General features: G+C 37.6%; 1 protein-coding gene and 1 long non-coding RNA gene across 4 annotated transcripts; one reads left to right on the top strand and one right to left on the bottom strand.

Moving 5' to 3' along the window:
- Positions 1 to 7: 7 nt before the first annotated feature.
- On the bottom strand, positions 8 to 3,860 carry LOC123908554 (putative disease resistance protein RGA4). Its single transcript, XM_045959227.1, has one exon. The coding sequence runs from the start codon at positions 3,513 to 3,515 to the stop codon at positions 99 to 101; it is 3,417 nt and encodes a 1,138-aa protein (XP_045815183.1). The 5' UTR covers positions 3,516 to 3,860; the 3' UTR covers positions 8 to 98.
- A 528-nt stretch (positions 3,861 to 4,388) lies between these two features.
- LOC123908452 lies at positions 4,389 to 7,151 on the top strand. 3 transcript variants are annotated; one of them, XR_006809624.1, is made up of 4 exons: positions 4,389 to 4,707; positions 5,367 to 5,447; positions 5,583 to 5,662; positions 6,433 to 7,151. It is a non-coding gene; the product is annotated as an uncharacterized LOC123908452 (long non-coding RNA). The 3 variants fall into 3 exon arrangements; XR_006809626.1 differs by having other exon boundaries at positions 6,414 to 7,151; XR_006809625.1 differs by lacking the exons at positions 4,389 to 4,707; positions 5,367 to 5,447; positions 5,583 to 5,662 and adding an exon at positions 5,835 to 5,974.
- Positions 7,152 to 25,522: the final 18,371 nt, after the last annotated feature.

Raw genomic sequence — 25,522 nt, 5'->3', positions numbered from 1 at the left:
ACTAGTGAAAATTGTAATTTTATAAACTATTTTATTATAAACTACCTTGACAAACTTATCATAATATATAAAAATTACATAAGCCGTTAGCATAAGCTCTAAAACAACTTGGACCAAGAGCTAAATCCAGCATACTTCACGTCATCAACCAACTCGTCAAATTGATCAGTATCAAAATACCATCTCGTCATCAACAAAATCGTCAAATTCCCCTTCTCTCCATCCACATTAGATGATAAATCGAATTCCAATTTTGGTACATGAGCTATCTTATGCCAATCTTCCCCTGTTTCTTTCTTGCATCGCTTCACCAGCTCAGGACATCCATAAATACGTAATTCATGCAAGTTTTTGAGTTCTTTAAAGCTAGCTGGTAATGCGGTTAATTCCGGACACCCTCTGATTTCTAATGTTTGAAGAGAAGTCATGGTCCCCAACCAGTCTGGCAAGGTTACAAGAGAAGGAAAAAATGACAAATACAAACTTTGCAGCGAGGGAATACCTTCTAAGCCATTTAGTAAAGTTCCATTTTCATCTCCGCTAAAGATTATCAACTGACGAAGGGAAGTTAGCTTGTTCATACTTTTCGGCAAGGATTTTAAGCTATAGCAAAATCCAAATACTAGAGTCTCAAGACAAGTCAGGTTTTTCATACCTTCCGACAAGGATTTTAAGCTACTGCAAAACAAAAATGTCAAAACTTGAAGAGAACTCAAACCTTGCAGTACACACTCGGGGACAGACTCAAGCTCATCACAATTGAAAATGCGTAGTTCTTGTAGGGAACTGAGACCGTTGAGTTCATTAGGTAGTACCTTGAGTTCATCAAAGTCATCAATGAGAAGTTTTTTGAGATTATGCATACTAGCTGCAATTCCCCTCAGGAAAGATGCACCACCATCAATGGAATCTCTATCAGTATTCCCATAAGCATTAAAAGTCTCAACAGATGGAAGGGATATTGGAAATGCAAGCTTTGGGGTCCCCTTTATGCTCAAGTTGGACAGTTGTGATAGCATCTCTACTCCTTCAGCTTTCAACACCCTCTCTAACTTTGGTAAATCATGTAATTTCATTTTCTTTAATGATGGAAAAGCCTTCTTGGTGGCACCTTCATACAAGTCATCATCAATGTACTTCACCTCTCTCATTCCAGACACATAAAGAGTTGTTAAACATGGTAATTTACCAAGTGGAGGAAGTCGGTCACAGTTTCTGCAGTCGTAAAGTATAATCTCAACCAGACCTTCCAAAATAGAAGTATTTCTCATCCAATTTGGAATATTTATTCCCTTATAACCCTCCATCCCAAAATATTTGAGACCTTTGTGAGGTTCAAGGGCTTCAAGGATTTGCTCAGCGCCAGTACCACTACCTTTTGAATTAACATCACCACCCCATGACAAGTATAACTGACTTAATTCCTTCTTGCCAATTAAATTAGCTTCTCTAGCATCTGTTTCATTCGACACATTCTCAAGGCCTTTGATGTGTAGCTTGCCTCCTAGTTGTAAGTTATGTAGCTCTGCTAAACCGAACCTACCCTTCGAACCAACAATGAAAGTGCTTAATGTTCTCAAATGAGTTAACCCCCCAATATTAAAAGGCATTGATCTTAATGCGCGACACCGTCTAATTATGAGATGTCTGAGATCTTGTAGTTGTGTCAATTGCTTGGGAAGACTAATAAGGCGGTGACAACGTTCAAGTTTTAGTGTTTGTAATTTTCTTAGGCTACAAATAGACTCAGGCAGAGTTTCAATGGTACTATCATAAAGTTCCAAGTACCTCAAATGGATAAAATTCTTCAAGGCTGAGAGTTGAGAACAGTTTGTACTTAATACTCGGAGAGGAGTGATTGATGGAAACACACTTAAACTTGATTTAGGCTGATTAAATTGAAGAACAGTCCGCAAGGATTCCACAGTTTTGAACGGAATCAAGTTGTGTTTGAATTTTTCATCAACATTGAAACAACTAATATGATGAACTCTTTTTGACAATGTAGTCAAGCTAGCAGTTTCTAAAGCTAAGCATTGCTGTCCCATAATTTCGCTAGCAATATCATGGAATATATCATGCATTTTGAATGTAACTTTACCTTTTCCATCAGTTTCAACTTCTTGAAAAAATGATCTTTGGCATAGTTCATTCCACACATCATTGCCTACATGCTCCACCTCTAAATTTCCTCTGGACGAAATAAATTCATTGGCCATCCAAAGATGAATTAGATCTTCCTTCACCATTTTAAAATCTTTAGGAAATATAGCACAAAAGGTAAAACATGGCCTCAACGATAATTTTAGATTGTAGTAGCTCAGTGTTAAAGCAGACTTGTTAGCATCATCATACAACTTCCAAATTTCACTTTTCTCTATAGAATCCCATTGATGTTCCTCAGTTTTAGAACGCAAAAGGCTTCCTAGTGCTTTGGCGGCAAGAGGTGAACCACCACATTTTCTCACAATATTCTTTCCAATCTTAACAAGCTCCGCACGCATTTCCCTGTTTGGTCCAAACAATGACCAAGCTTGTTGTCTAAACACTGACCAAATATCATCATCCGATAAACCTACCAAATGATGAGCAGGATGAGGTCCCACAATGCTTGCAACAGTCTCAAGTCGTGTAGTGACTAAAATTGATGCACCTTTTGTTCCATTTCCATTTGGCAACAGATACTTGAATCTGCTCCAATTCTCTGGGTCTTCACTCCAAACATCATCAAGCACAAGCAAATACCTTTTGGTTTGCAAAATTTGTTGAACCTTTTTTTGCATTGATTCCAAGGAAATGAGATCTGGATTTTTTCTGTCTACGATTTCTATGATGGAACGGAAAAGTTTCATGATATTGAAATCATCAGAAACACAAACCCATATTTTCACAGGAAAGTGAGCAATTACCCTTTCATCATTGAAAACTAGTTGAGCGAGTGCTGTTTTTCCATATCCACCGTGGCCAACAATGGAATATACAGAGAGTTCTTCTCTGTCACAAGCATGATTGACAAGAAAATCAACAACCTTCTTCCTATCCTCATCTCTTCCATGAATTTGGGGTTCAGTGATGACAGAGGTAGTTTGGCGCCGTACATCATCTACCAGACGATGCTCCATGGTTCCAGGATTTAATCCAAACTTGACCCTTTCTTCAGCAATAGCATCAATCCTTTCAGCAACATTTTTCATCTTCTTTCCAATGCTACGACGCGCATATAGCTTCTTAGGATGGATGATGGAGTATTTGTCTTTGTAAGCTTCGGAAACTATTGAACATTCGTCCAATATATCTTCAAGAACATGTGCTGCATCAGTCAGGTTCTGCAGCCAATGTTTCACAGCATCACTTGTGATTTGCTTCTCATCAGCATCTTTTAGGACAGCACGAATGGCATCGAGATTACTTAATAGCTTTTCAGCATGTTTGTTAACACCTTTAAATGTTGCATACTCCTCTTGGACATAAGGTGTCAGTTGTGAAATCAAAGTTCCTACTAAATCAAAAGCCATTTTCAGGTGTATGAGAATTGGAATGAATCAAAGTTTATCTCTTGAAAGATGAATATGCTAAATTATTTGTTTTCAGATATTATCAATAAAATGAATGGTTATAGTTGTTGTGTAAGTTTTCAAAGTTGGCTCCTCTGATTAGTATCAAAGTTAGACAAGTTGAGAAAAGAGTTAAAAAACAAGTTGTCACTTGTGAGGCATTCTTTGAGATAACGTTGTTCTTGAAAGATGAATTTGCTATATTATTTGTTTTCAAAGATTATCTATAAAATGAATGGTTATAGTTGTCATATAACTTTTCAAAGTTGGCTCCTCTAGCTAAACAATACAAACAATTAGTATACATTATCAACCGCAAACACTAATACCCTCGAGGTAACTGAGATCCATTTAATGGGTTGACATCTCCTAACAAATGTTTCTCCATACGCACCGGCCGGGGATCGAACTCAGGACGAAATGGTTAAGGGACCCGAGTATCTACCACTTGTGCCACACTATGTTGGTATTAGTATACATTATTATTGTACCCGACAGTGAGGAATAAAACCACGTTGTGATTTGGGAAGGTGCATGACAGTGACAAAAAGAAACAAAGTTGCGAAGGCACATCAGTGAGGAAATATATAAATTGGGAATCTTTTCATATGAAACATCATGTCCATTCATTTGATCAATGAGTAAAAAACTTGTTCACTTTCAAAGGTATGGTTGCCAAGTTTGATTTACAGAAATGCTATTGGGACACAAAATCCAAACAAAAATACAACAAATAAGGGGTATAATGGTCAATTCCTTTTCAGTATACCTTTAGTTTTTTTTATTTTTATTTTCTTTCTCACTTCCAGTTACTGCGCAAACCACGCGAGAAACCTCACTTCTCATCGCAACCTCTCTCGTTATTCTTCCAAATTCTCCACCTTCAGTATCCAAGAGTAATCAATCTCCACCTTCATCGATTCATCTTCATCTTCATCTTGCTCACACATCTTCATCATTCTTCACCTTCATAGAACATCGATTCATCGCCATCTTCACCTTGCTGCTCGCATAAATCGCTTCAACACAAAAGATTCAATTTCATTCCGATTTCAATTTCAAATTTCGATCTCAATTTGTTTCCGATTTCAAATTTCCAATTTCATTCCGCATAAATCGCTTTGCCATCTTCACCTCAAATTTCGATTTCAAGGTATTGACTTTGCTTAGGGTTTTGATTCTCTGATTGGGTGCTAGATTGATTCTTAACTTTGATATTTATAGGTTAATTTTGATATATTTCTGATTGAAATTTTCGATCCAGTTGTGCATGTTTAGGAGTTGATATTTTTGATTTGATTTTAAGTTGATTCTTAACTTTGCTTATTGATTTTAATTTATGTTAAGTCACCATATGCTTCATTGATTGAGCATGTATTGAATTCTCCTAGCTTCCTGCACCATATGATTGTATAAAAAGTGATTCATGAGATGAAATGGGAATGAGAATTGCAATGATGTTTAAGTTAGGCACCTGAACCATGAATTTTAATTTCTTAACTAAATATCCTGCTAAAGAATGATACATATTAACATGATTGTATAATCTATATGCTCTTTTCTTAGTTAAATTTATCAATCTCGAACTGAAATTATAGAGATTAAACTATTACATTTTTGGTCAACACACATCTTTGAAATTAGGGGTCATTTCACAAAAAAAAAAAGAATGAAGTTATCTTATCATTTTACATAATCATCAACTTGAAAATGTTCTTTATAATTATCATAGCAAAGTAACTAAAACCTACTAAAGAATAATCATCAACTTGGTTCTGATTTTAGCTTTCTTTGTTGATTCTATTGTTTTAGATTAAGCAAAGCTCGTGTCTTAGTCAATGGAATGAAAGGAAACAATAGCTGAAGTAAAGCTAGCTATCACTTGTCTATATGGTACCTTAATTCTTACTAATCGTGCTCTCTCTCTTATTAATTTGTTTTCTGCTTCTGCAATATTAACTTGTTTACTCAGTTGCTCCCTCCCTCTCTTATCCATTTTATGACATTTTCGCTTGTTTTCTTTTTTAGAGTTGAAAGAAAGACTATACAAGTTTAAATTGGAAGAAGAAAGATTTTAAGCTCTTTTTCTAGCTTTCAAATTATTTGATGTAAGTACTCAAATCCAACCAATATTTTAAATTGTGAAAAACTATGATTGAATGACTATACAAAATTGTTTTTATTTTCTTTTAAATTTTGTGTGCTGCAATGATAATGGTTTGAAGCAATTGACATGATATATAATTGCTATTTTCTTGGATTGTGAGGATCTGTTGTGGAGTTGAAGTTGGTCTGATTCATACCACAATCATAGTTCAGTACTAAGTGGATTTTTTTTTTATTCTTCCCATCTTGTATGTGGACTATATTTGTGAGGGTTGGGTGTGGAGTATATATTGGTGATGGTATATGGCTTAAAGGTTAGGCTACATGAACTAAATGTGTTGTTTGTGGGTGTCTTATCGCTTGGATTTTCCTGCTGGTGGTTTGGTTTTGTTTTGTTTGTTTCTAGGTGTCTGGTGTGTCATGATTAGAATTGGAGTACTCGTAGTAATGTGTTAGATACCATAAGCTAATTTATAGTGTACTCAGTGTGAGGATCAAAGTGTGTAAATCAGAGGGGAGTTTCAATTTAAGTTGTATAGTACTGTTATAGGTGTCTTGGTTGAAAAATGTGTTTTGTTTTTAAGGATTTTGAGTTGTCTAGCTAGATGACTAGTGTATCTTCTGGGTTTGTTTTGGAACCATTTTTTAGCCTGACCTTGGTTTTGGATTCCTGAGATGCAATGCTGCCTATTTTTTCTCTATTTGTGATTCTGTTTTGAGCATTTGTTCAGTTGAGCTGTTTGGTGTTTCAAGTTTGTTTTGTTTAATTCAGGAAAATGTCAAAACCAAGCACCCTCAATTGTTGACGAACAAAGGTTTCACAACTCAAAGGCAAATATGCATTGATACTACTATGAAGAATTTGAAGTTTTCTCACTGGCAAAGGATAAATACAAGACTATGGGATTTGGACTATTTGGAAAGATAGAAATGGTACAGTTTTTGCTAATGGAGCGAAGGACCTTTAGCAGACGGGTGCTTTTTAATGTTGCTGCTGTGTTTCTTTTGCTGGTGCGGCTGGTGCTTGCAGTGTGGATGTTGGCTAAATTTCACGGTGTTTGGAAGTTGTTCATTAGCTTTGCTTTTGTTGAGAACTGCATGTATCTGTTGGCCTTCTTGTGCGCTTCAGGGCTTACAAGGTTATATTTTGGTTCTGTGCTTAGTGATATGTTGACTACGTGTCTCGTCAGTTTGTGTGAGATGCTTTTTGTTTTGGTTGAAGCCATTTTAGAGTTTCTTTCTTAGTATTTTGGTTTGTGCTAATTTTTGTAACAGGGAGGGGTTTTAGTGGCTTTGTAGTTTAATGGTTTTGAGCTTCTTGCAAATTGCAAATGGCTTTGTAGTTTAGTGGTTTTGGCTTTGTAAAGTTGTTTAGAGCCATAATGTAGTATCAAGTGATTTGAACTAAGTTGAAGTAATTTTTATGTAATAGAATTTACTATGCAATTGATGGCTTTAAGAGCACTCAAAAATAACATTTTTTTTCATCGACGATTAAATTTGTTTTAATTTTATCATCTACGAACAATCAGAAATGTTATTTTTGTAAATCTGTTTTCTGGATGAGATCTTAGGGAAGATACTTTCTGGTTATGGGCAAGTAAGGAATACTGAAAATTTGTTTGAACTTGGAGAAGTTCACATTGATTGAATGGTCCCTAGAAGTGGAGGATGGACTATTCATGATAGGGTGTGTATTAGACCTATCTTTTGTTGGTCAGGCGTGTAGATCTTGTGATGAGTTGCTGTATGGTTTGATTTATTTTCAAACATGTGTTATTGTAGTGTGCCTGAGGTTTGTTGAGGAGTTTTGTGGTTTGAATTCCGCTGCATATATATCTGATGGAAAACTCCTGGTGGTTTTGTTTGTTGAGGATACACCACTCTGTTCTATGATGTAAGCCCTGGTGTGGTGATGCTCGAGGAGAGTTTTGTTAGAGATGACAAAGATACTTGGGGGTGATCTTAAGTCCACTCATAAAGGCACTCATGTATGAGTTTGTTGAAAAGGGATCTGAAGAAAGTTATGAGCAATTTATTTTTGCTTCCAAAAGCTAACCTCCATTGGCTTTGATAAAGGATTTCTTGGTGTGTTCCGTTAAAAGGGAACTGATGTCTTACCAGATGTTGGAACATCTGACGGAACATCTGACGAGCAGATTCTGCAGAATCTTGTTGGATGACAGTAGGGCATGGCAGATGCTTGGGTGCTAAACAAATGTGTGTGTTGGTTACATATGTTTGGAACCTTCTCCTGACTTGGAAGAGGAGGCATCTGTGTCTGAGATGGTTTCTACGCTAGAAACATGTCTTAGATAAGTTTGTTGGGACATGATCAACATATGGTTGACCTCTTGGGTTAGTTCATGTCTGATCCAAGTAAGTGGTAGTTGAAGTTGTGTGCAGTGTTGATGTGTTATCTGATGTTTTAACCATGCATGTTATATTTGTGTGATAATATCTAGTTGTATGAATGCATGATTGAGCAAGGAGGATTTATTATTGTTGGGACCAAAGGATTATGGTTCTCTGGTATTTTTGGTGAAGTTAATTCTTTACCTTGTGTGTTAAAGATATCTTTTGAATTAAAATTGACAAAGTTTTTACTTCCCTTCAAGATGTGTGTTTGTGTTGAAGTGAAAGGAAGTATATGTTGCATCCCTCTCTCCATTGTCTGGTGCACACTAATCAAGGGAAATCCATCTGATGTATTTAATGCTTCCACTAAGGTCACAAGTGTGTTTGTTGATAAGTCTCTCAATGGATCTGTCTTTGAAAATGATGTTGTGTCGAATGTTGGTACATCTTTGGCACCTAAGACTGATGTTGTGCTAAGTACTGTCACATCTGTGGTACCTGATATTATGTTGGATCAAAGTGTTCCAGATACCTGTTAGAGGGAATCTCCTCTATAAGTTCAGAAGAATGGCATCAAACATCTCAAAGTAAGACAAGGGGTTGGAACATTAGAAGAAGTTTTTGAGATGTAAAATATGCACGTCCCTACATGTGTGGATGATTTGATATTGAAGGTTGATCAACTACTGATGGTTGATTCTCCTGTGTCCCCTTGCAAAAGTTATGGACTACTATGGTATCTTCAAATCATAGTTCAGGATGAAACCAATGGGATTGAGATTGATGTCAGAATTAATGTTGAAACATCTTCTCCAACATCTGCTCCTTCAGCCAAAGAAGCTGGTTCTACTCAGGGTGGAGTACAAGGTCAAGCAACTGACCTAATCTGGAATGACTTTTTTGTAAGAATAACTGTCATGAGTGGATGTTATCTGTTGGTGCCATATATGTGCAGAAGAATGATGTCAGATCTAATGTCCTACCTTGTGTGAGAAGGTAATCCTATTTGACAAATGATAAATACTTTAATAGGAGCCAAGTATCTGTATATCCTTTGTTGAAGTTACGCATAAAACTGTGCAATTATGTCTGAAGAGCTATGCAATTATGTAGTCTGAACTTTATTGTTCGGAGAGTATATTTCTCTTCATGGTATTCAGGTGTTTTGAAAAACCTGGATGATCTGCATTGATGGTACTCTATTGGGAGCTTCTTGAAGGATGTCTATGCACAATGAATCCTTTTGAATGATGATTTATGAACCAATGTAATTGGGTTCCAAAATCAGAAGCTGATGTCCCAAATGATGTTGTAACATCATATTTACTGATGGCTGTTCTGTGGAAGGTGCTTGAGACTTTGCATGGGAGTGCTCAAGCTGTGTGGTCAGAAGACGTGTTTCTGACTATGTGAATCAGAATGTGGAGGTTCTGATCTTGTTTTAATAGTATGCTCTAGCAATGCATGACTATTTATTCCACTAGTATCAACAACTACTAGTGAATGTAAGGCCAGAAGAATATTGTCAAATACTGAGGTTTGATAATTGTCTTTGGTTTTCTTCTGTTGCAAGTCACTCTAGAAAAAGGGTTGATAATCAGGATCTTAGTCAAGCTTTTAAGCAAACTAAGATGTTTTGGAGTTTGTGAGTGACTTTACACCTTGTATGCATGACATCCTGCCTATTCAAAAGGTCATGATACATAGTGTGGTTCTGCTAGGACATTGTTCAGAAGTGTCCTTGTTAAGTGAAGAGGTCAGAATGCTTGGATGTATTCTCAAGAAGTGAGAGTATCTGACTCAGAATCGACTCTACTGAGGGAGTTGGTGTTGCCCTTCAACATGAAAGCATGAAGTCTTTCACATGTTTTCATTAAGTGCTCGAGTTTTCGTCTTCAGCTGGAGCCCTGATTATCTATGACAAGTAGAGTCTTGTGTTTATCTGTGGATTGCATTGATACATATATATTGTCTAGAGTGTTGTACAAGCTTGTGGAGATCTTATGCCTCATATGAGAATATGATGTCAGACAACATGTTGTGACATTATGAAATTATTAACAAGGCATGGTTGATTCTATTCATGTAAAGCTGAATAATTATATCAGTTATCCACATATCTCTCGAGTGGTTAAATGGTTGAGTCTGGGAGAATTTATTTTTCTCTACAGATTTTTTTTTTGGAAGGACTTTCCAAGAGTCTTCATTATTGATAGATGTCACAAATGTGATATTCAGATGTCTTGATATGTGTCACTAAATCTAAGTGAAAGAAGAACACTTAGAATCAAGTGGAAGACAGTATGTTTGAAGATGTGTTGATCAATGCAAGTAAAAGAAGACAATGTCTGACAGAATGTTAGAACATTATTCGAGACATGTTTCCTGTAAGATCAACAAGGAAGTGAAATGGACAGTGTGATCAACCACGTGTCAGAAGGGAATGCATGAAAGGTCTGTGAATACTTTGAATCCATCTGAAACTACTTCTATATTGCTTAGTGAACAAAATGTGCATCATCTAGGAAACCTATTTCTAAATCCATTATCCAGGTTAATCTTATCTCTCAAAAGGTCCTAGAAAAGTCTATCTATGTTTGTTGATGATGTTAATAAACCTACCAAACTCGTTTTGATAACCTCATTGATTCAGTTGTTACCCCTAATGTTGAATCAAATGTTGTTACATCTGTTAAAGGTTTTTGTCAGTTCAAATGTTGTGAGTAGTGTTGAAAAATCTGTGAGATCTGCCTTTGAAATTGGAATTCTAGATAAACCAAGATCTCTTAAAACCATAGGTCAGTCTAGTATGAATGTTGTGGTTGTTGATGACATTTTTTTTAATTTTTTCATGTGTCATCTTTCAAAGTTGTTGATTCTGTCACTTTGTTATCCCCCACTAAAATTGTGGTTGTGTCCCCCAAAGAAACCTCACCTGAGTCTGATGTCACATTAGATGTTGAAACATCTTGGACCAACCTGATAGTGTTGTTGAAACCTGTTCTACAATTCCCCAAACTGATGTTAATATGGCTCTGAGAGTCTTAAACCAGATGGTGGTTTGGAGTATTGAAGTTTAGACTGTGGTGGAAGAAACTGATCTTGATGATCTTCCATGAGACCAAGCTATTGCTCAAAGTATGACTGAAAGAGAACTGGTCATGCTATGACTGTTTGTGTGGATATGCATTCTGTTGAGAAGTACTATATGTGTTCAGATGTGTTGTAATCAGATGTGATAATGCTCAGATATGTGATACTTAAATGTGATTACTACTACTATGTGTGATAGTTTCAGATCTGCTTCTGAAACCTCTAGCTTTATCTTCTCATGAAATATGTTATGCTATGATGTCATCCATGATGTCTACATATCCTGATCTAATTTTTGGGAATTTATTTTTCTCTGATGTGTGAGAATTCATTTTCCTCTGTATATGGGAGTTTACTTCTCCCTTTGTGCTTTAAAGGAGAAAGAAGCTATGAGAAGTATTACTAGCTCCTGACATTATTATCTCTGCTGGTGTGAATGTTGTTGATTCCACAAACACAATTATAGATGTTCTTGTTGCTGATGTATCTCAGACAAAAGATGCTATTGGTTCTGTTGTTGATAAATCAAAACAAACTGTTCCTGAAAAGGATGTTGTGACAGACGTTGACACATCTGTGGACCAACCTAAGGCTGATGTTACTATTGTCCAGAAACCTGTTCAAGAAACTGCTGTGGTGAAAGATGTTGGGACATCTGTTGACCCATCTGACTCATCTGATGAAGAAACAGGGTCTGATGAAGAGAATTCTACTGAGGTTGAAGAAGGGTCTCTCAGTCTAAAGAAAGGCATCAAACTGTGCCACTTAATGAAGAAGTGGTTGAAGAACATGTATGAGGTTATTGTGCCTGCTAGTAAGAAGAGATAGAGTCTGAACAGAAAGGAAGCACCTTCAAGTAACTCTGAGTATAATGTTGAGGAGGATGTACCAGACATCACACCCTCTGCCTCAAAGAAAAAGTCTGGTGGGAAAAAGATCCCTCAGAATGTGCCTGTTGCTCCCTGTGACAATGTTTCCTTTCATCGTGATTCATTTGCACAAAGATGGGATCATGTGTACAAGAGGAGTTTTTGCTAGATGGATGCTCCATGCCCTGATTGGAAGACCACGTGCTTTGATACCATGCTGGAAGAACTTGTGCTAGAAGCTGTGCTACCATATGTTGAAACATCTTTTCTAACATATGCTATGTGTTGTGCTAACATGTGTTGAAACATCTTTGTTATCAATGCTCTGATATCATACCGGAGGAACCTGTGCTATCTGATGTGGTACTAGATGGTGGAACATCTTGGCCATCATGGTGAAAATTTTGTGCTGATGAAGTGTGATCTGTTTTAGGCTATTTGATGATGACTCCACTGCTGATTTATATCTGATGAGTATGTGATGTATGGTATCTGATGATTATATGATGTGGAGCATAATGTTGAGGACATTTGCCTTTTTGTTGGTACGTGATGTAATGCTTCTGCTATTTCAAGACTATGGATTGCTAGATACTAATATATGGATCTGTTATGCTCTGATATTCTGCACTATGGATTTATGTGATGTTCATTACTATTGCTCTTAATGCACGAAGTTTTTGTTTGGCATATTTTGTGGCTAAAAAGGGGGAGTAGTATGTTTGTTTGTGTTTTTCTGCTACTTTACAATGTTGTATCTGATGTTGTGACAAGCTAGTCTAGCCTGTCTATGAAGAAGTAGTAGTGTGTGTTGTGACATGCATGAATTCAGGGGGAGTAAGAACCATTTTTTCTGATGGCCTGATGAGATGCATGAGCTGATGTATTCAGGGGGAGCAAAAGTATGTTTTTCTCTGATCTGATATTAAGGGGGAGTAATGCAATATCAAGTTCTCTGCCTATGTGTATGGATGTTATGATGCGCTACAAAATGTTGAAACATCTTGATGCTGATGTGGGAATTTATTTTTCCCAAGTGTGCTTGTGAGAGTTTATTTCTCTCTACTGAAGGATGAAGCTAAGTTGGTTATGATTTCGCTGCTGTGTATGCCTCTGATGGTTTATGGTAAAGTTTATTTCTTTATCCTGTGCGTTATTTTCATTTGAGGAAATCTTTTGGAAGTAACATAGAAGATGTTCTACCTTCCTTCATATTTGTGTGCTCACGTTGACTTGAAGGATTGTATGGTTTTTAAATCTCTCTGTGCTAATTAATGGGCTGAAGTTGTTTTAGCCAAAAATTGCCAAAGGGGGAGATTGTTGGATATTTGTGTGTTGGCCTCATTTTGCTAAAACAAATATACAAGCAAGATGTTGGACCAAATGTTTCAACATGTTAGGTACAAAAGATGTTGGACCAAATGTTGTAACATGTTTGGGTACGACAGTCAGATTGCCCAAATCTCGCGCATTTATTACACGTATCTGCTATATATGGAAATCCACTCTACAAACGTGTATATCAAGATTTGATCTGATCAAGACGTTATTAGTGCAGATATGTTCTTATCAAGACTTAATGGAATGATTCAACACATTGTTTATTTCCTAAAGAGGATCAACTATTTTAGGAAAGTTTTTATTAAGGTCTGATTTGCTTAGCTGGACGTGACTCAAAGACCAGCTGTGTTCTGAAGCTTATCTTGGAAGATCAGGAGCGTGCTAGCTCTGTCTATATAAAGAAGACTCAAGGCCAAGATTTCATGAACCGAAACCACTGTTCATCAAAGATGTAGTCTTTAGGGTTTCGTGTCTTTAAGCCACTCTCTAGGAGAGTTGGTGTAAGTGAACCACTCGGGTTGTGAGATGGTCACTATGTCCTCACTCAGAAACCTTTAGGTAATGAGTAGAGTATTGTAATATCTCCGAAGCTTTTAAGCAAGGAGATAGTGTTTGTGAGCCTCTCACGTATTGATTTGATACTTGAGTAGGACTGTGTTTTATTGAGTTGTAATGTTTTAAGGTTACTCCTAAGCTTTGAAGTACGGAGTTAACTGTGTGTGATTTACTCGAAGCTTTTAAGCAAGAGTAAAATATGTCACGGTGATTGTCGCCACATTTTATTCAACATTATATGAACAACACAGGTTGTGTTGGCTGTGTGGAAGTGAGATGGGATCTCATGTCTAGGAGTTCCTAGGCAGAAGTTGCATGAGTAGGGTCGAGGTCATAAGGCGTAAACCTAGGATTTGCTGGAGGTCTTAGTGTAAGACGTAAACCGAGGGTTTGCTGGAGGTCTTAGTGTAAGACGTAAATTCAAAGGGTTTGCTGGAGGTCTTAGTGACTAGATCTATTAGTGGATTTCCTTCCTGGATTGGTATCCCCCAGAGTAGGCAGGTTGGCTGAACTGGGTTAACAATTTCCTGTGCAGTTTATTTACTTGTTGATTTTATTATGTTTCGTAAGATGTTACAACATTAAGTATGACATTCTCTTTAAATTGAATGTTGGAACATCTGATAAAACATTATTTCTCAGTATCCGTTTTAATGTTATATGCCTTGCCGTGTTATTCATGTCAGACCAGATGTCTCGACATTCTATACAACATCTGGTTCTGCTATACCAGAATTTCAAAAAGAACAACAACAAACCAACAAACGTGAAAATTAATTACTAAGGAAATGACTATGATCGTTAAATCATACATATAACTTCTTTTTTTACTGCAAAAAGACAAGATTTGAACCCAAGACCTTACACTCGCAACTCCTTGAACAATCATGCATATAACTATTATTTGATGTTTCAAAAATTCTACCTTGAACCAAAATATATAGAACTCAAAATTATACTAACTTATGGTTTATTTTGATAAGCTAGTTCAATTAGCTTATAAATTATTGATTTTCACTTTTATCCATGTTGGGTGTTTGTATATTGGCTACATTTTGCAAAAACATATTTTAGCCAAGTGTTGAGACAAGTGTGCTGACCCCAAGTGTTGTGACAAATGTTGTGACACTTTGGAACAACACCTGACTCTGTTCTGCGCGCGCCAGCTGGATGTTATTATTTTCTACTCAATCTTTTGAAGATCTGTTTGAAGAATTATGTCAAGGTTTCTTACAGAAGAAGGCGCACGTGTTTAATGTGTTTCATGAGGCAGCTAAACCCTAGTTTTATTTTCCAAAAGAATTATATTTTTGGAAAATATATTTTTGCGGTTTCAAAAATATAACTATTGTTTTCAAAAATATATCACTGCTGCCGCAATTCTAGAAGCCCTAATTTTGTCTTGAAGCCCAAGTCGTTCTACTACTATAAATACGAAGGCAAGCATATGGTTTCAAGCATCTAAAATCGTGTTCTTACAAAGCGTGTGTTTTAGGGATTTTAGAGTGTTATTTGTGAGCCTATCTTGTGTCTCATTGATGCAAGCTTAGGACCTGAGTGTTATTGAGTTGTAAGTGTGAACTTCTCCTAAGCTTTGAAGTACGGAGATTGTTCTATTGTGTTGTGTGGTTTACTCGCAAGCTTTTAAGCAAGAGTGAATCCTAGTTTTTAGGAGTGTGTCTCCAATCGTTGTAATCGTCTGAATTGAATAGCAGCGCTGTCTGTGTTGCTAAGGTAGGAAGTGAGACGGGGTCTCATATCTAGGAGTTCCTAGGTAGAAGTTGCATTGGGTAGGGATTAAGTGAGAAGTTGTAAACGGGTGAGTTTAGCTTCGAAGTAATACTGCTGATAGTGGACTTCATTCCTGGATTGGTATCCCCCAGAGTAGGCTTTAGGCTGAACTGGGTTAACAACTCTCGTGTGTTATTTACTTTACTGTTTGTATTGTTTGATGTTATTTACTCTGTTTATAGACAAGTGTTGGCGCACCTGTGACAACATCTGTCTACAACAGACAAGTGTTGCTACACCTTGAGCAACACCTGTCCACTGTGTGCCAGGAATTTCAATTGGTATCAGAGCCTGGTTCCCTGTTCTGAATTTTAGGGTGAGCTCCAGGGAAATCGTTTCTGGCAAGGATGGACAAAGAAGGAGGTTTTGTTACCAGACCACCTCTCTTGGTTGGCGCTTCAAACTATGACTATTGGAAGTCCCGCATGATGGCCTTCCTAAAACAAATTGATAGCAAGACATGGAAGGCAATTCTGAGAGGATGGACTCCACCTGTGAAGATGGACAAAGATGGTAAACCAACTCTTGAGTTGAAATCTGCTGAAGAATGGTCCAAAGAAGAAGATGAGCTTGCTCTTGCAAACTCAAAAGCATTGTATGCACTATATAATGGTGTTGACAAGCACATATTCAGACTCATCAAAAAGTGTGTCTGTGCTAAGGAAGCTTGGACAATTCTTGAGACTGTTCATGAAGGTACCTCTAAAGTGAAGCTGTCTAAGCTACAACTCCTAACAACTAAGTTTGAGAATCTGAGAATGAATGATGATGAAACCATTCAGGATTTTCACATGACCATACTTGATTTTGACAATCAATTTGATGCCTTGGGTGAAAAGATACCTGAAGAAAAGCTGGTAAGAAAAATGCTCAGGTCTCTACCTAAGAAGTTTGACATGAAAGTCACAGCTATAGAAGAAGCAAAGGATATCACAGATATGAAGCTAGATGAACTGGTTGGTTCACTACAAACCTATGAGGTAGCCACAAATGAAAAGATGGATAAGAAAAACAAAAGTATTGCTTTTGTTTCAAATGCTGAGGAAGAAGATCAACTGAGTGACACAGAATCTGAACAAAGCATCTCTGATGCAATGGTTCTTTTGGGAAAACAATTTAATAAGGTACTAAAGAGAATGGACAAACGCTCTAAGACAGGTGCAGCTGACATTGGTCGCAACACTTACAGGAATTTCAGAAAACCTGTAACAGATGAGAAATCAGCTCCAAATAAAGGTGTTCAATGTCATGAATGTGAAGGGTTTGGTCACATTAGAAGTGAATGTGGAACCTTTCTGAAGAAACAAAAGAAGGGGTTAACTGTAACTTGGTCAGATGAAGATTCTGAAGGAGAAGCCGATACTGCAAAAGCTATACATGTGTTGACAAGTGTTTGCACATCTGACACTGAATCATGTGAAGAAGAACTAACCTTTGATGAACTTGCTGAATCATATAAAAAGCTGTGTCTGAAGAGTACAGAAGTCTGCAGAGTCTCTGAAGAGCAAAAAGAGACAATCACTAAGTTGCAAACTGAGAAAGCTGCTAATTTGTCAAGAGTCTCTGAATTTAGTACTAAATGGGAAGATAGTTTAAAGATCATTGAGGAACAGAAGGCAACTATCATCAACTTAGAAGCTGACAAGATCAAACAACTGACTGAGATAGCCCATCTGAATGAAGAGGTAACTGAATTAAACTCTCATCTTGAGAATTTAAAGAAGCATGTTCTTAGGCTATTCAAAGGAAGTGATCTAGATGAAATTCTGGAAACTTTGCCTGCTCCTAGTAGATCCAAAACAGGCATTGGGTATGAATACAAAAATGTTAATAGGATTATGGATTACAACAAAGAAGGGAAATTTTTGCCTGAGTTGAGTAAACAACCGTCTCCAAAAATGCATGACAGGATGTCGCCACACCTGTCTCCTAGACAGCAGAGACAAGTGTTGCCACATATGGCACCACATCAGCAAAGATGGCAGAGACCTAGGTTTATACCTAGACCAAGAAGCAGGTACCATTCATGGAGATGTCATCACTGTGGAAGAAAGGGGCACATAAGGCCTTATTGCTACAAACTGTATGGTTATCCAAGTGAAATTCCACAAGAACCTGATCAATCCATCACTAAAACAAAGATGGAATGGAAGCAAAAAGATGATGCAACCAATACCAAGGAGTATACAGCTGAAAGCAGTGGGAAAGGTTTGATTGCCCATACGTCTCTCAGAGCCTCATCAAAAGAAGATTGGTACTTTGATAGTGGTTGTTCTAGACACATGACTGGTGTTGAAAAATATTTAAAAGAAGTAAAATCCTATGCCACAAGTTTTGTGACATTTGGAGATGGAGCAAAGGGGGAAATCAGAGGTATTGGAAGACTGATTGACCATGGTCTACCAAAACTTGAAAATGTTCTCCTTGTAAAAGGACTAACTGCCAATCTAATCAGTATAAGCCAACTATGTGATCAAGGCATGAAAGTCAACTTTACAAAAAATGAATGTCTGGTCAGCAATGATGAAGGAGACATCCTTATGAGGGGTGTTAGATCAAAAGACAACTGCTACTTGTGGATCCCTCTTGAAGAAGGTAATGTATCTACATGTCTCTTAACTAAAAATGAAGAGGTTAAGCTATGGCATCAAAAATTAGGACACCTTAACCTGAAGAGCATGAAGAGAGTCATATCAGAGGAAGCTGTCAGAGGACTACCAATCTTACAGATACAGGAAGGCAATATCTGTGGTGAATGTCAGATTGGGAAGCAAACCAAAGTGTCGCACCAAAAGTTGCAACACTTGTCCACCTCTAGAGTTCTTGAGTTACTACATATGGATCTGATGGGGCCCATACAAGTTGAGAGTCTTGGAGGTAAGAAATATGTTCTTGTTATTGTTGATGACTTCTCTAGGTATACTTGGGTGAATTTCATTAGGGAAAAATCTGAGACTTTTGAAGAATTCAAAAACCTTTGTGTACAACTTCAAAAAGAGAAAGACTGTGGTATTGTAAGAATCAGAAGTGACCATGGTAAGGAATTTGAAAACTCTAAATTTGCTGACTTTTGTGCTGCTGAAGGAATAATTCATGAATTCTCTTCACCAATTACACCTCAACAAAATGGTGTGGTTGAAAGAAAGAATAGAACCTTACAGGAATCTGCTAGAGTAATGTTGCATGCCAAAAATGTTCCTTACAAATTCTGGGCTGAAGCCATGAATACAGCATGTTACATTCACAATAGAGTAACATTAAGAAAAGGTACTGCTACAACACTATATGAACTATGGAAGAACAGGAAGCCTACTGTGAAGTATTTCCATGTGTTTGGGTCAAAATGTTATATTTTGGCAGATAGAGAACCTAGGAGAAAATTGGACCCCAAAAGTGATGAGGGGATCTTTTTAGGTTACTCAACCAACAGCAGAGCCTACAGGGTTTTTAACTCCAGAACAAGAACTATGATGGAATCAATTAATGTTGTTGTTGATGACAGTGATACAACAAGTGCAGATCCAGCTGAAGAGACAGATGTCATAACACCTGTCCCAACACCTGATGATGATCAAACTGAACCTGAACCTGATCAACACTCTGAGTCTACTACAGAGGCTCCTAGACCAAACAAGGGACCATCTACTAGAACACAGAAGAATCATCCTCTGGAACTTGTCATTGGAAATCCAAATCAAGGAATTGCAACAAGAAGATCAAAAGAAGCAATCTCCAATTCATGTTTCATATCAAAGATTGAACCAAAGAATGTTAAAGAAGCTTTGACTGATGAATACTGGATCAATGCTATGCAGGAGGAACTAACTCAGTTCAAAAGAAGTGAGGTATGGGATCTAGTACCTAGACCAGATGGTATAAATGTTATTGGTACAAAGTGGGTGTACAAGAACAAAACTGATGAAAATGGTGATATTACTAGAAATAAAGCCAGACTTGTAGCACAAGGATACACCCAGATAGAAGGAGTAGATTTTGATGAGACTTTTGCTCCAGTTGCTCGCTTGGAGTCCATAAGATTACTCTTGGCTGTGGCATGCATTTTGAAATTCAAGCTATATCAAATGGATGTAAAAAGTGCATTCCTAAATGGCTATCTAAATGAAGAGGTATATGTTGAGCAACCAAAAGGGTTTGTAGATCCAAGCTTTCCTAACCATGTTTACAAACTAAAGAAAGCACTTTATGGATTGAAACAAGCCCCTAGAGCATGGTATGAAAGGTTGACTGAATTTCTTGTCAGCCATGGATACAAGAAAGGTGGAAATGATAAAACCTTGTTTGTAAGAGAAGAGAAAGGGAAGCTAATGATAGCTCAGATATATGTGGATGATATTGTATTTGGTGGAATGTCGCGACAAATGGTGGAACACTTTGTGCATCAAATGCAATCTGAATTTGAAATGAGTCTTGTAGGTGAGCTAACTTATTTTTTAGGTCTTCAGGTCAAACAAATGGAAGACACCATATTTATCTCTCAAGAAAAATATGCAAGAAACATTGTGAAGAAATTTGGTATGGAAGGTGGTAGCCACAAAAGGACACCTGCACCTACACACTTAAAGCTTACCAAAGATGAGAAAGGGGTTGATGTGGATCAAAGTCTCTATAGAAGTATGATTGGGAGCTTACTATATCTTACAGCTAGCAGGCCTGATATCATGTTTGCAGTTGGAGTTTGTGCTAGATACCAATCTGAACCAAAGATGAGTCATCTGACTCAAGTAAAAAGGATCTTCAAATATGTCAATGGCACATGTGGCTATGGAATTCTATACTCTCATGGTAATGATTCTACCTTAATTGGATATTGTGATGCAGATTGGGCTGGAAGTGCTGATGATAGAAAGAGCACCTCTGGTGCATGTTTCTTCTTGGGAAACAATCTAGTATCTTGGTTTAGTAAGAAGCAAAATAGTGTGTCTCTATCAACAGCTGAGGCAGAATATATAGCAGCTGGGAGTAGTTGCTCTCAATTGTTATGGATGAGACAAATGTTGAAGGAGTATAGTGTGGAGCAAGATGTCATGACACTCTACTGTGACAATCTTAGTGCTATAAACATTTCTAAAAATCCTATCCAACATAGTAGGACTAAGCACATTGATATACGTCATCATTTTATAAGGGAGCTTGTAGAAGAAAAAATTGTTACACTTGAGCACATTGCATCTGAAGAACAGTTAGCAGACATTTTTACTAAAGCGTTGGACGCAAGCCAATTTGAAAATTTAAGAGGCAAACTTGGAATTTGCCTTTTTGAAGACAAATAGCAGTTACAGCATGTAATGCGTGTAACTACCTCTCTTCACTTAAAGTTACACGCTAATCAAGGAAGTTTTCATTCAACTTCCCACAACCTCCATCAACCACAATCATTGCTCTCCATCCATTCTCTCTCTCACGCTCAAGAACTCTCCATCTCCCTCATCAACATTTCTCTGACTTCTCCTCTCCTCAGAAAACCTCAATTCCAAATCATGTCTAACTCCGCCAAATCCTCACCAACAAAGTCAGATGCTAATCCATCACTACAAAAGGTGGTAATCGATGCTGTTCCTCTCACCACCATACCTTCCACAAGTCCAACGATGAGGAGAAAATCTGTTGCAAAGAAGGATAAATCATCTCGAACAAGTACAAATCCTTCATCTCCCTCCGCTTCGATTAAAGTTTCAAAACGTAAGAGCAAGAAATCGAAGTCTGAATCAAGAAGAAGTTTTACAATGTCTGAACTGCATGTTGATCCACTTCCATCGAGTGGTGTTGCTACTCCTGTCGTAAAAGCTGCAGAGGTTAATGTTGACACATCTGGTAAGAACTCACTTAATCAAAACTCTGATGCTCCAAATTCTGTTGAAAACCTAGGTTTAGAGAAACCTACTGTGTCTGAAAATTTGGGGAAAAGTGTTCCTAACTCCCCTGTTGCTGTTGATGATAATATTGGTGCTTCCATTGAGACCAATAATGATGTTGCTGATGAGTCCATTAAGAAAACTGCTCCTAAGACTCATGTTGCGCCAAATGTTGCAACACATGGCGCTGCGCCAAATGTGGTGCCAGATGTTACCACATCTTTGGCACAAGAGAACCTTGTGGACTATTCTGAGTCTGATGAGAGTCCCCCACCTAAGGCTACTGATAAAGAAACTGTTCCTGATAACGCTGTGAATGATAATCCAGAGGTTATACTTGTTAATGAAACTACTACCAGTGATAAGGCTGTCCCTACAAACTCTGAGGCTAGTGTGGCTAGGAGGACTAGAAGTAGGGTTAATAAAGGTGTAGAGACTGCTAGTACACCTGTCCAAACACCCAAACCCTCTAAGGCTGGAAAGGGTACTGGTAAAAAGCCTGTGTATGGACCTCCAAAACCTGTCAGTAAAGTGGTCCCTAGGTCAGAGACCAAGAAAAGAAAAGCTCCTCCAACTAGTGATTCTGATTTTGAACCAGAGACAGATGTTGCTGCATCTGGCAGCACATCTAGGAAAAGTGTAGGAAGGAAGAAGGTTCCTCAATCTGTTCCATCTGCTCCATTAGATAATGTTTCATTTCATCTGGAAAATGGGTCTGCAAGGTGGAAGTTTGTATATCATAGAAGGTTAGCTCTGGAAAGAAATTTGAAAGCTGATATTCTTGAATGTCCTAGTATTGTAGAAGCTCTTGAGTATGCAGGTTTGATGAAAACTGTGGTTGGTTTGGACAAGTGCTATGACAGGCTTGTGAAGGAATTTTTGATTAATGTGGCTGCAGACTGTAATGATCCAAAAAGCCCTGAATATAGGCAAGTTTTTGTACGAGGAAAGTGTGTTCAATTCTCTCCAACTGTGATCAACCAATATTTGCAAAGGGATTCTGAAGAAGTGGCTCCTCTGAAAGCCACAGATAATGAAATCTGCAAGGTCCTCACTGGAGGAAGAGTTAAAGTATGGCCAAGCAAGGCTAAGTTGTCTGCAACTTCCCTCTCTCCATTTTATGCTGTTTTGAATAGGATAGCTGCACACAACTGGGTCCCTACAACCCATTCAGGTGATGTGGCCAGAGGATTGGGAAAGTTCATATATGCTGTGGGTACAAAGGCAAAATTTGATTATGGGTCATATTTCTTTCAAGAAACTTTAAGTCATGCTTTAACATATGCTGTTGAGAAGCCAGTTGCTCTCCCCACTCTGCTATGCAATATTATACTTGAACAACACCCAGATATACTAAGAAGTTCTGATGTTCCTTGCAAAAGGAAAGGGGTGTTGGTGATTGAGCAGAGGCTGCTGGATGGGACAAATGCTGCAGCAGGTGTTGGCACATCTGTCCAGGGTGGTGTACTTTCAAGGAAGCAGATGATTGCAGACTTGACTGAGACCAGCAGAGCTCTTGAGGCCAGGAAGCTGAAAATAGACCGTGTGATTGAGGCACTCAAGGCTGAGGAAGCTGCTGAGATGGCTGAGGGTGAGCCAAATGGACAAGAAGGAGAAGAGGCTAGTGAGTCTGAGGATGGTTCTGAGGATGTGATGGAGGACTCTGATGAAAGTTCTTCAATCTGATTTCTGATGTTTCCTTATATTTGTTTCTGATGTACTTTTGGTGTTTCTTTTGTTGTTCCTTTTTGGGCTAGGCCCTGAATTTCTAGCACCTGTGTGTGCTCTATGGTCTGTAATAACTGATATTCTCTATGCTCTGGTACACTATGATTTCCTATGCATGATGTTTGTCTAAATTATGGCTAAAAAGGGGGAGTAGTGTGTGTGTGTGACGAGTGTGAAGACAGATGTTCTCACATCTGGTGACTGTTGTTGTGCTAGTGTTTGTATGCTCGTATTGAGGGGGAGTGTGAGTAATATGCATGTACTGAGGGGGAGTAGTGAATATTCTTTCTCTATCTGGTGTGTGTATGCATGAATTCAGGGGGAGTGTGAGTGAAATTATCTCTTGGTCGCCTGAATGTGTTTGATGACAAATGTTGTGCCAAGTGTTATGGCACCTGACTATTGAGTCCACTATCTCTTATGACTGAGAATTTATTTTTCTCAGATGTTTTATGGGAATTTATTTTTCCCTGTTGTTCTTATGATGAATGGATGCGCGTTAAACTATTAGGAGTTTATTTCTCCCTTGTGTTGTTCCATGAGGCTAGTTGTTTTTATCATTCCGCTGTTGCATTGCCTCTGATACTACTTATCTCTCTTGGAAGTAGTTTTACTATGTGTTACTTTCTTTCCTAGTTGTGTGATCATGTTGACTCGAAGGAAAGGTAATACTATATCTCTCTATATACTGGTCTAATATTGTTTTAGCCAAAATTTGCCAAAGGGGGAGATTGTTGGGTGTTTGTATATTGGCTACATTTTGCAAAAACATATTTTAGCCAAGTGTTGAGACAAGTGTGCTGACCCCAAGTGTTGTGACAAATGTTGTGACACTTTGGAACAACACCTGACTCTGTTCTGCGCGCGCCAGCTGGATGTTATTATTTTCTACTCAATCTTTTGAAGATCTGTTTGAAGAATTATGTCAAGGTTTCTTACAGAAGAAGGCGCACGTGTTTAATGTGTTTCATGAGGCAGCTAAACCCTAGTTTTATTTTCCAAAAGAATTATATTTTTGGAAAATATATTTTTGCGGTTTCAAAAATATAACTATTGTTTTCAAAAATATATCACTGCTGCCGCAATTCTAGAAGCCCTAATTTTGTCTTGAAGCCCAAGTCGTTCTACTACTATAAATACGAAGGCAAGCATATGGTTTCAAGCATCTAAAATCGTGTTCTTACAAAGCGTGTGTTTTAGGGATTTTAGAGTGTTATTTGTGAGCCTATCTTGTGTCTCATTGATGCAAGCTTAGGACCTGAGTGTTATTGAGTTGTAAGTGTGAACTTCTCCTAAGCTTTGAAGTACGGAGATTGTTCTATTGTGTTGTGTGGTTTACTCGCAAGCTTTTAAGCAAGAGTGAATCCTAGTTTTTAGGAGTGTGTCTCCAATCGTTGTAATCGTCTGAATTGAATAGCAGCGCTGTCTGTGTTGCTAAGGTAGGAAGTGAGACGGGGTCTCATATCTAGGAGTTCCTAGGTAGAAGTTGCATTGGGTAGGGATTAAGTGAGAAGTTGTAAACGGGTGAGTTTAGCTTCGAAGTAATACTGCTGATAGTGGACTTCATTCCTGGATTGGTATCCCCCAGAGTAGGCTTTAGGCTGAACTGGGTTAACAACTCTCGTGTGTTATTTACTTTACTGTTTGTATTGTTTGATGTTATTTACTCTGTTTATAGACAAGTGTTGGCGCACCTGTGACAACATCTGTCTACAACAGACAAGTGTTGCTACACCTTGAGCAACACCTGTCCACTGTGTGCCAGGAATTTCAATCCATATTATCTTACTTCACAAAAAATTAAATATTAATCAAACATATTTTTCTTATGTTATTTCATATTTATATGCTAATTCAATTGGTAATTAGCCACTATTTTTTTTGCGAAACAAAGTCAAAGATGATTATTAAAAAATTAAACGATATAACTTAAAATAAGATCTTACTTATAATGAAAGACTTGAAATCATCAATAATAAACTATAAACTAATATCTGTAATAATACTTAAAATAATATGTGTACGAGATACTCGCGATTATCAATAATAAACCTTAAACTAATATTTGTATTAATATTTGTACAAATATGTATACAAAATGACTTTAAATTATTTATAAAATATATATTTATTTTTTTTGAAAAAAAATTGGGCTGGGCTGGTGAGCCACACCAAGCCTTGAAGAGGTCCGCCCCTGACGGTGAGGTTTGAGGTGATTACGATGACATTAGATTTTTGTTACGATGACTCACGG

The sequence above is a fragment of the Trifolium pratense genome, linkage group LG2, assembly GCF_020283565.1.
Source record: "Trifolium pratense cultivar HEN17-A07 linkage group LG2, ARS_RC_1.1, whole genome shotgun sequence".
NCBI classification, from domain to species: Eukaryota; Viridiplantae; Streptophyta; class Magnoliopsida; order Fabales; family Fabaceae; genus Trifolium; species Trifolium pratense.
This window is presented reverse-complemented; position numbering and strand designations above follow the sequence as displayed.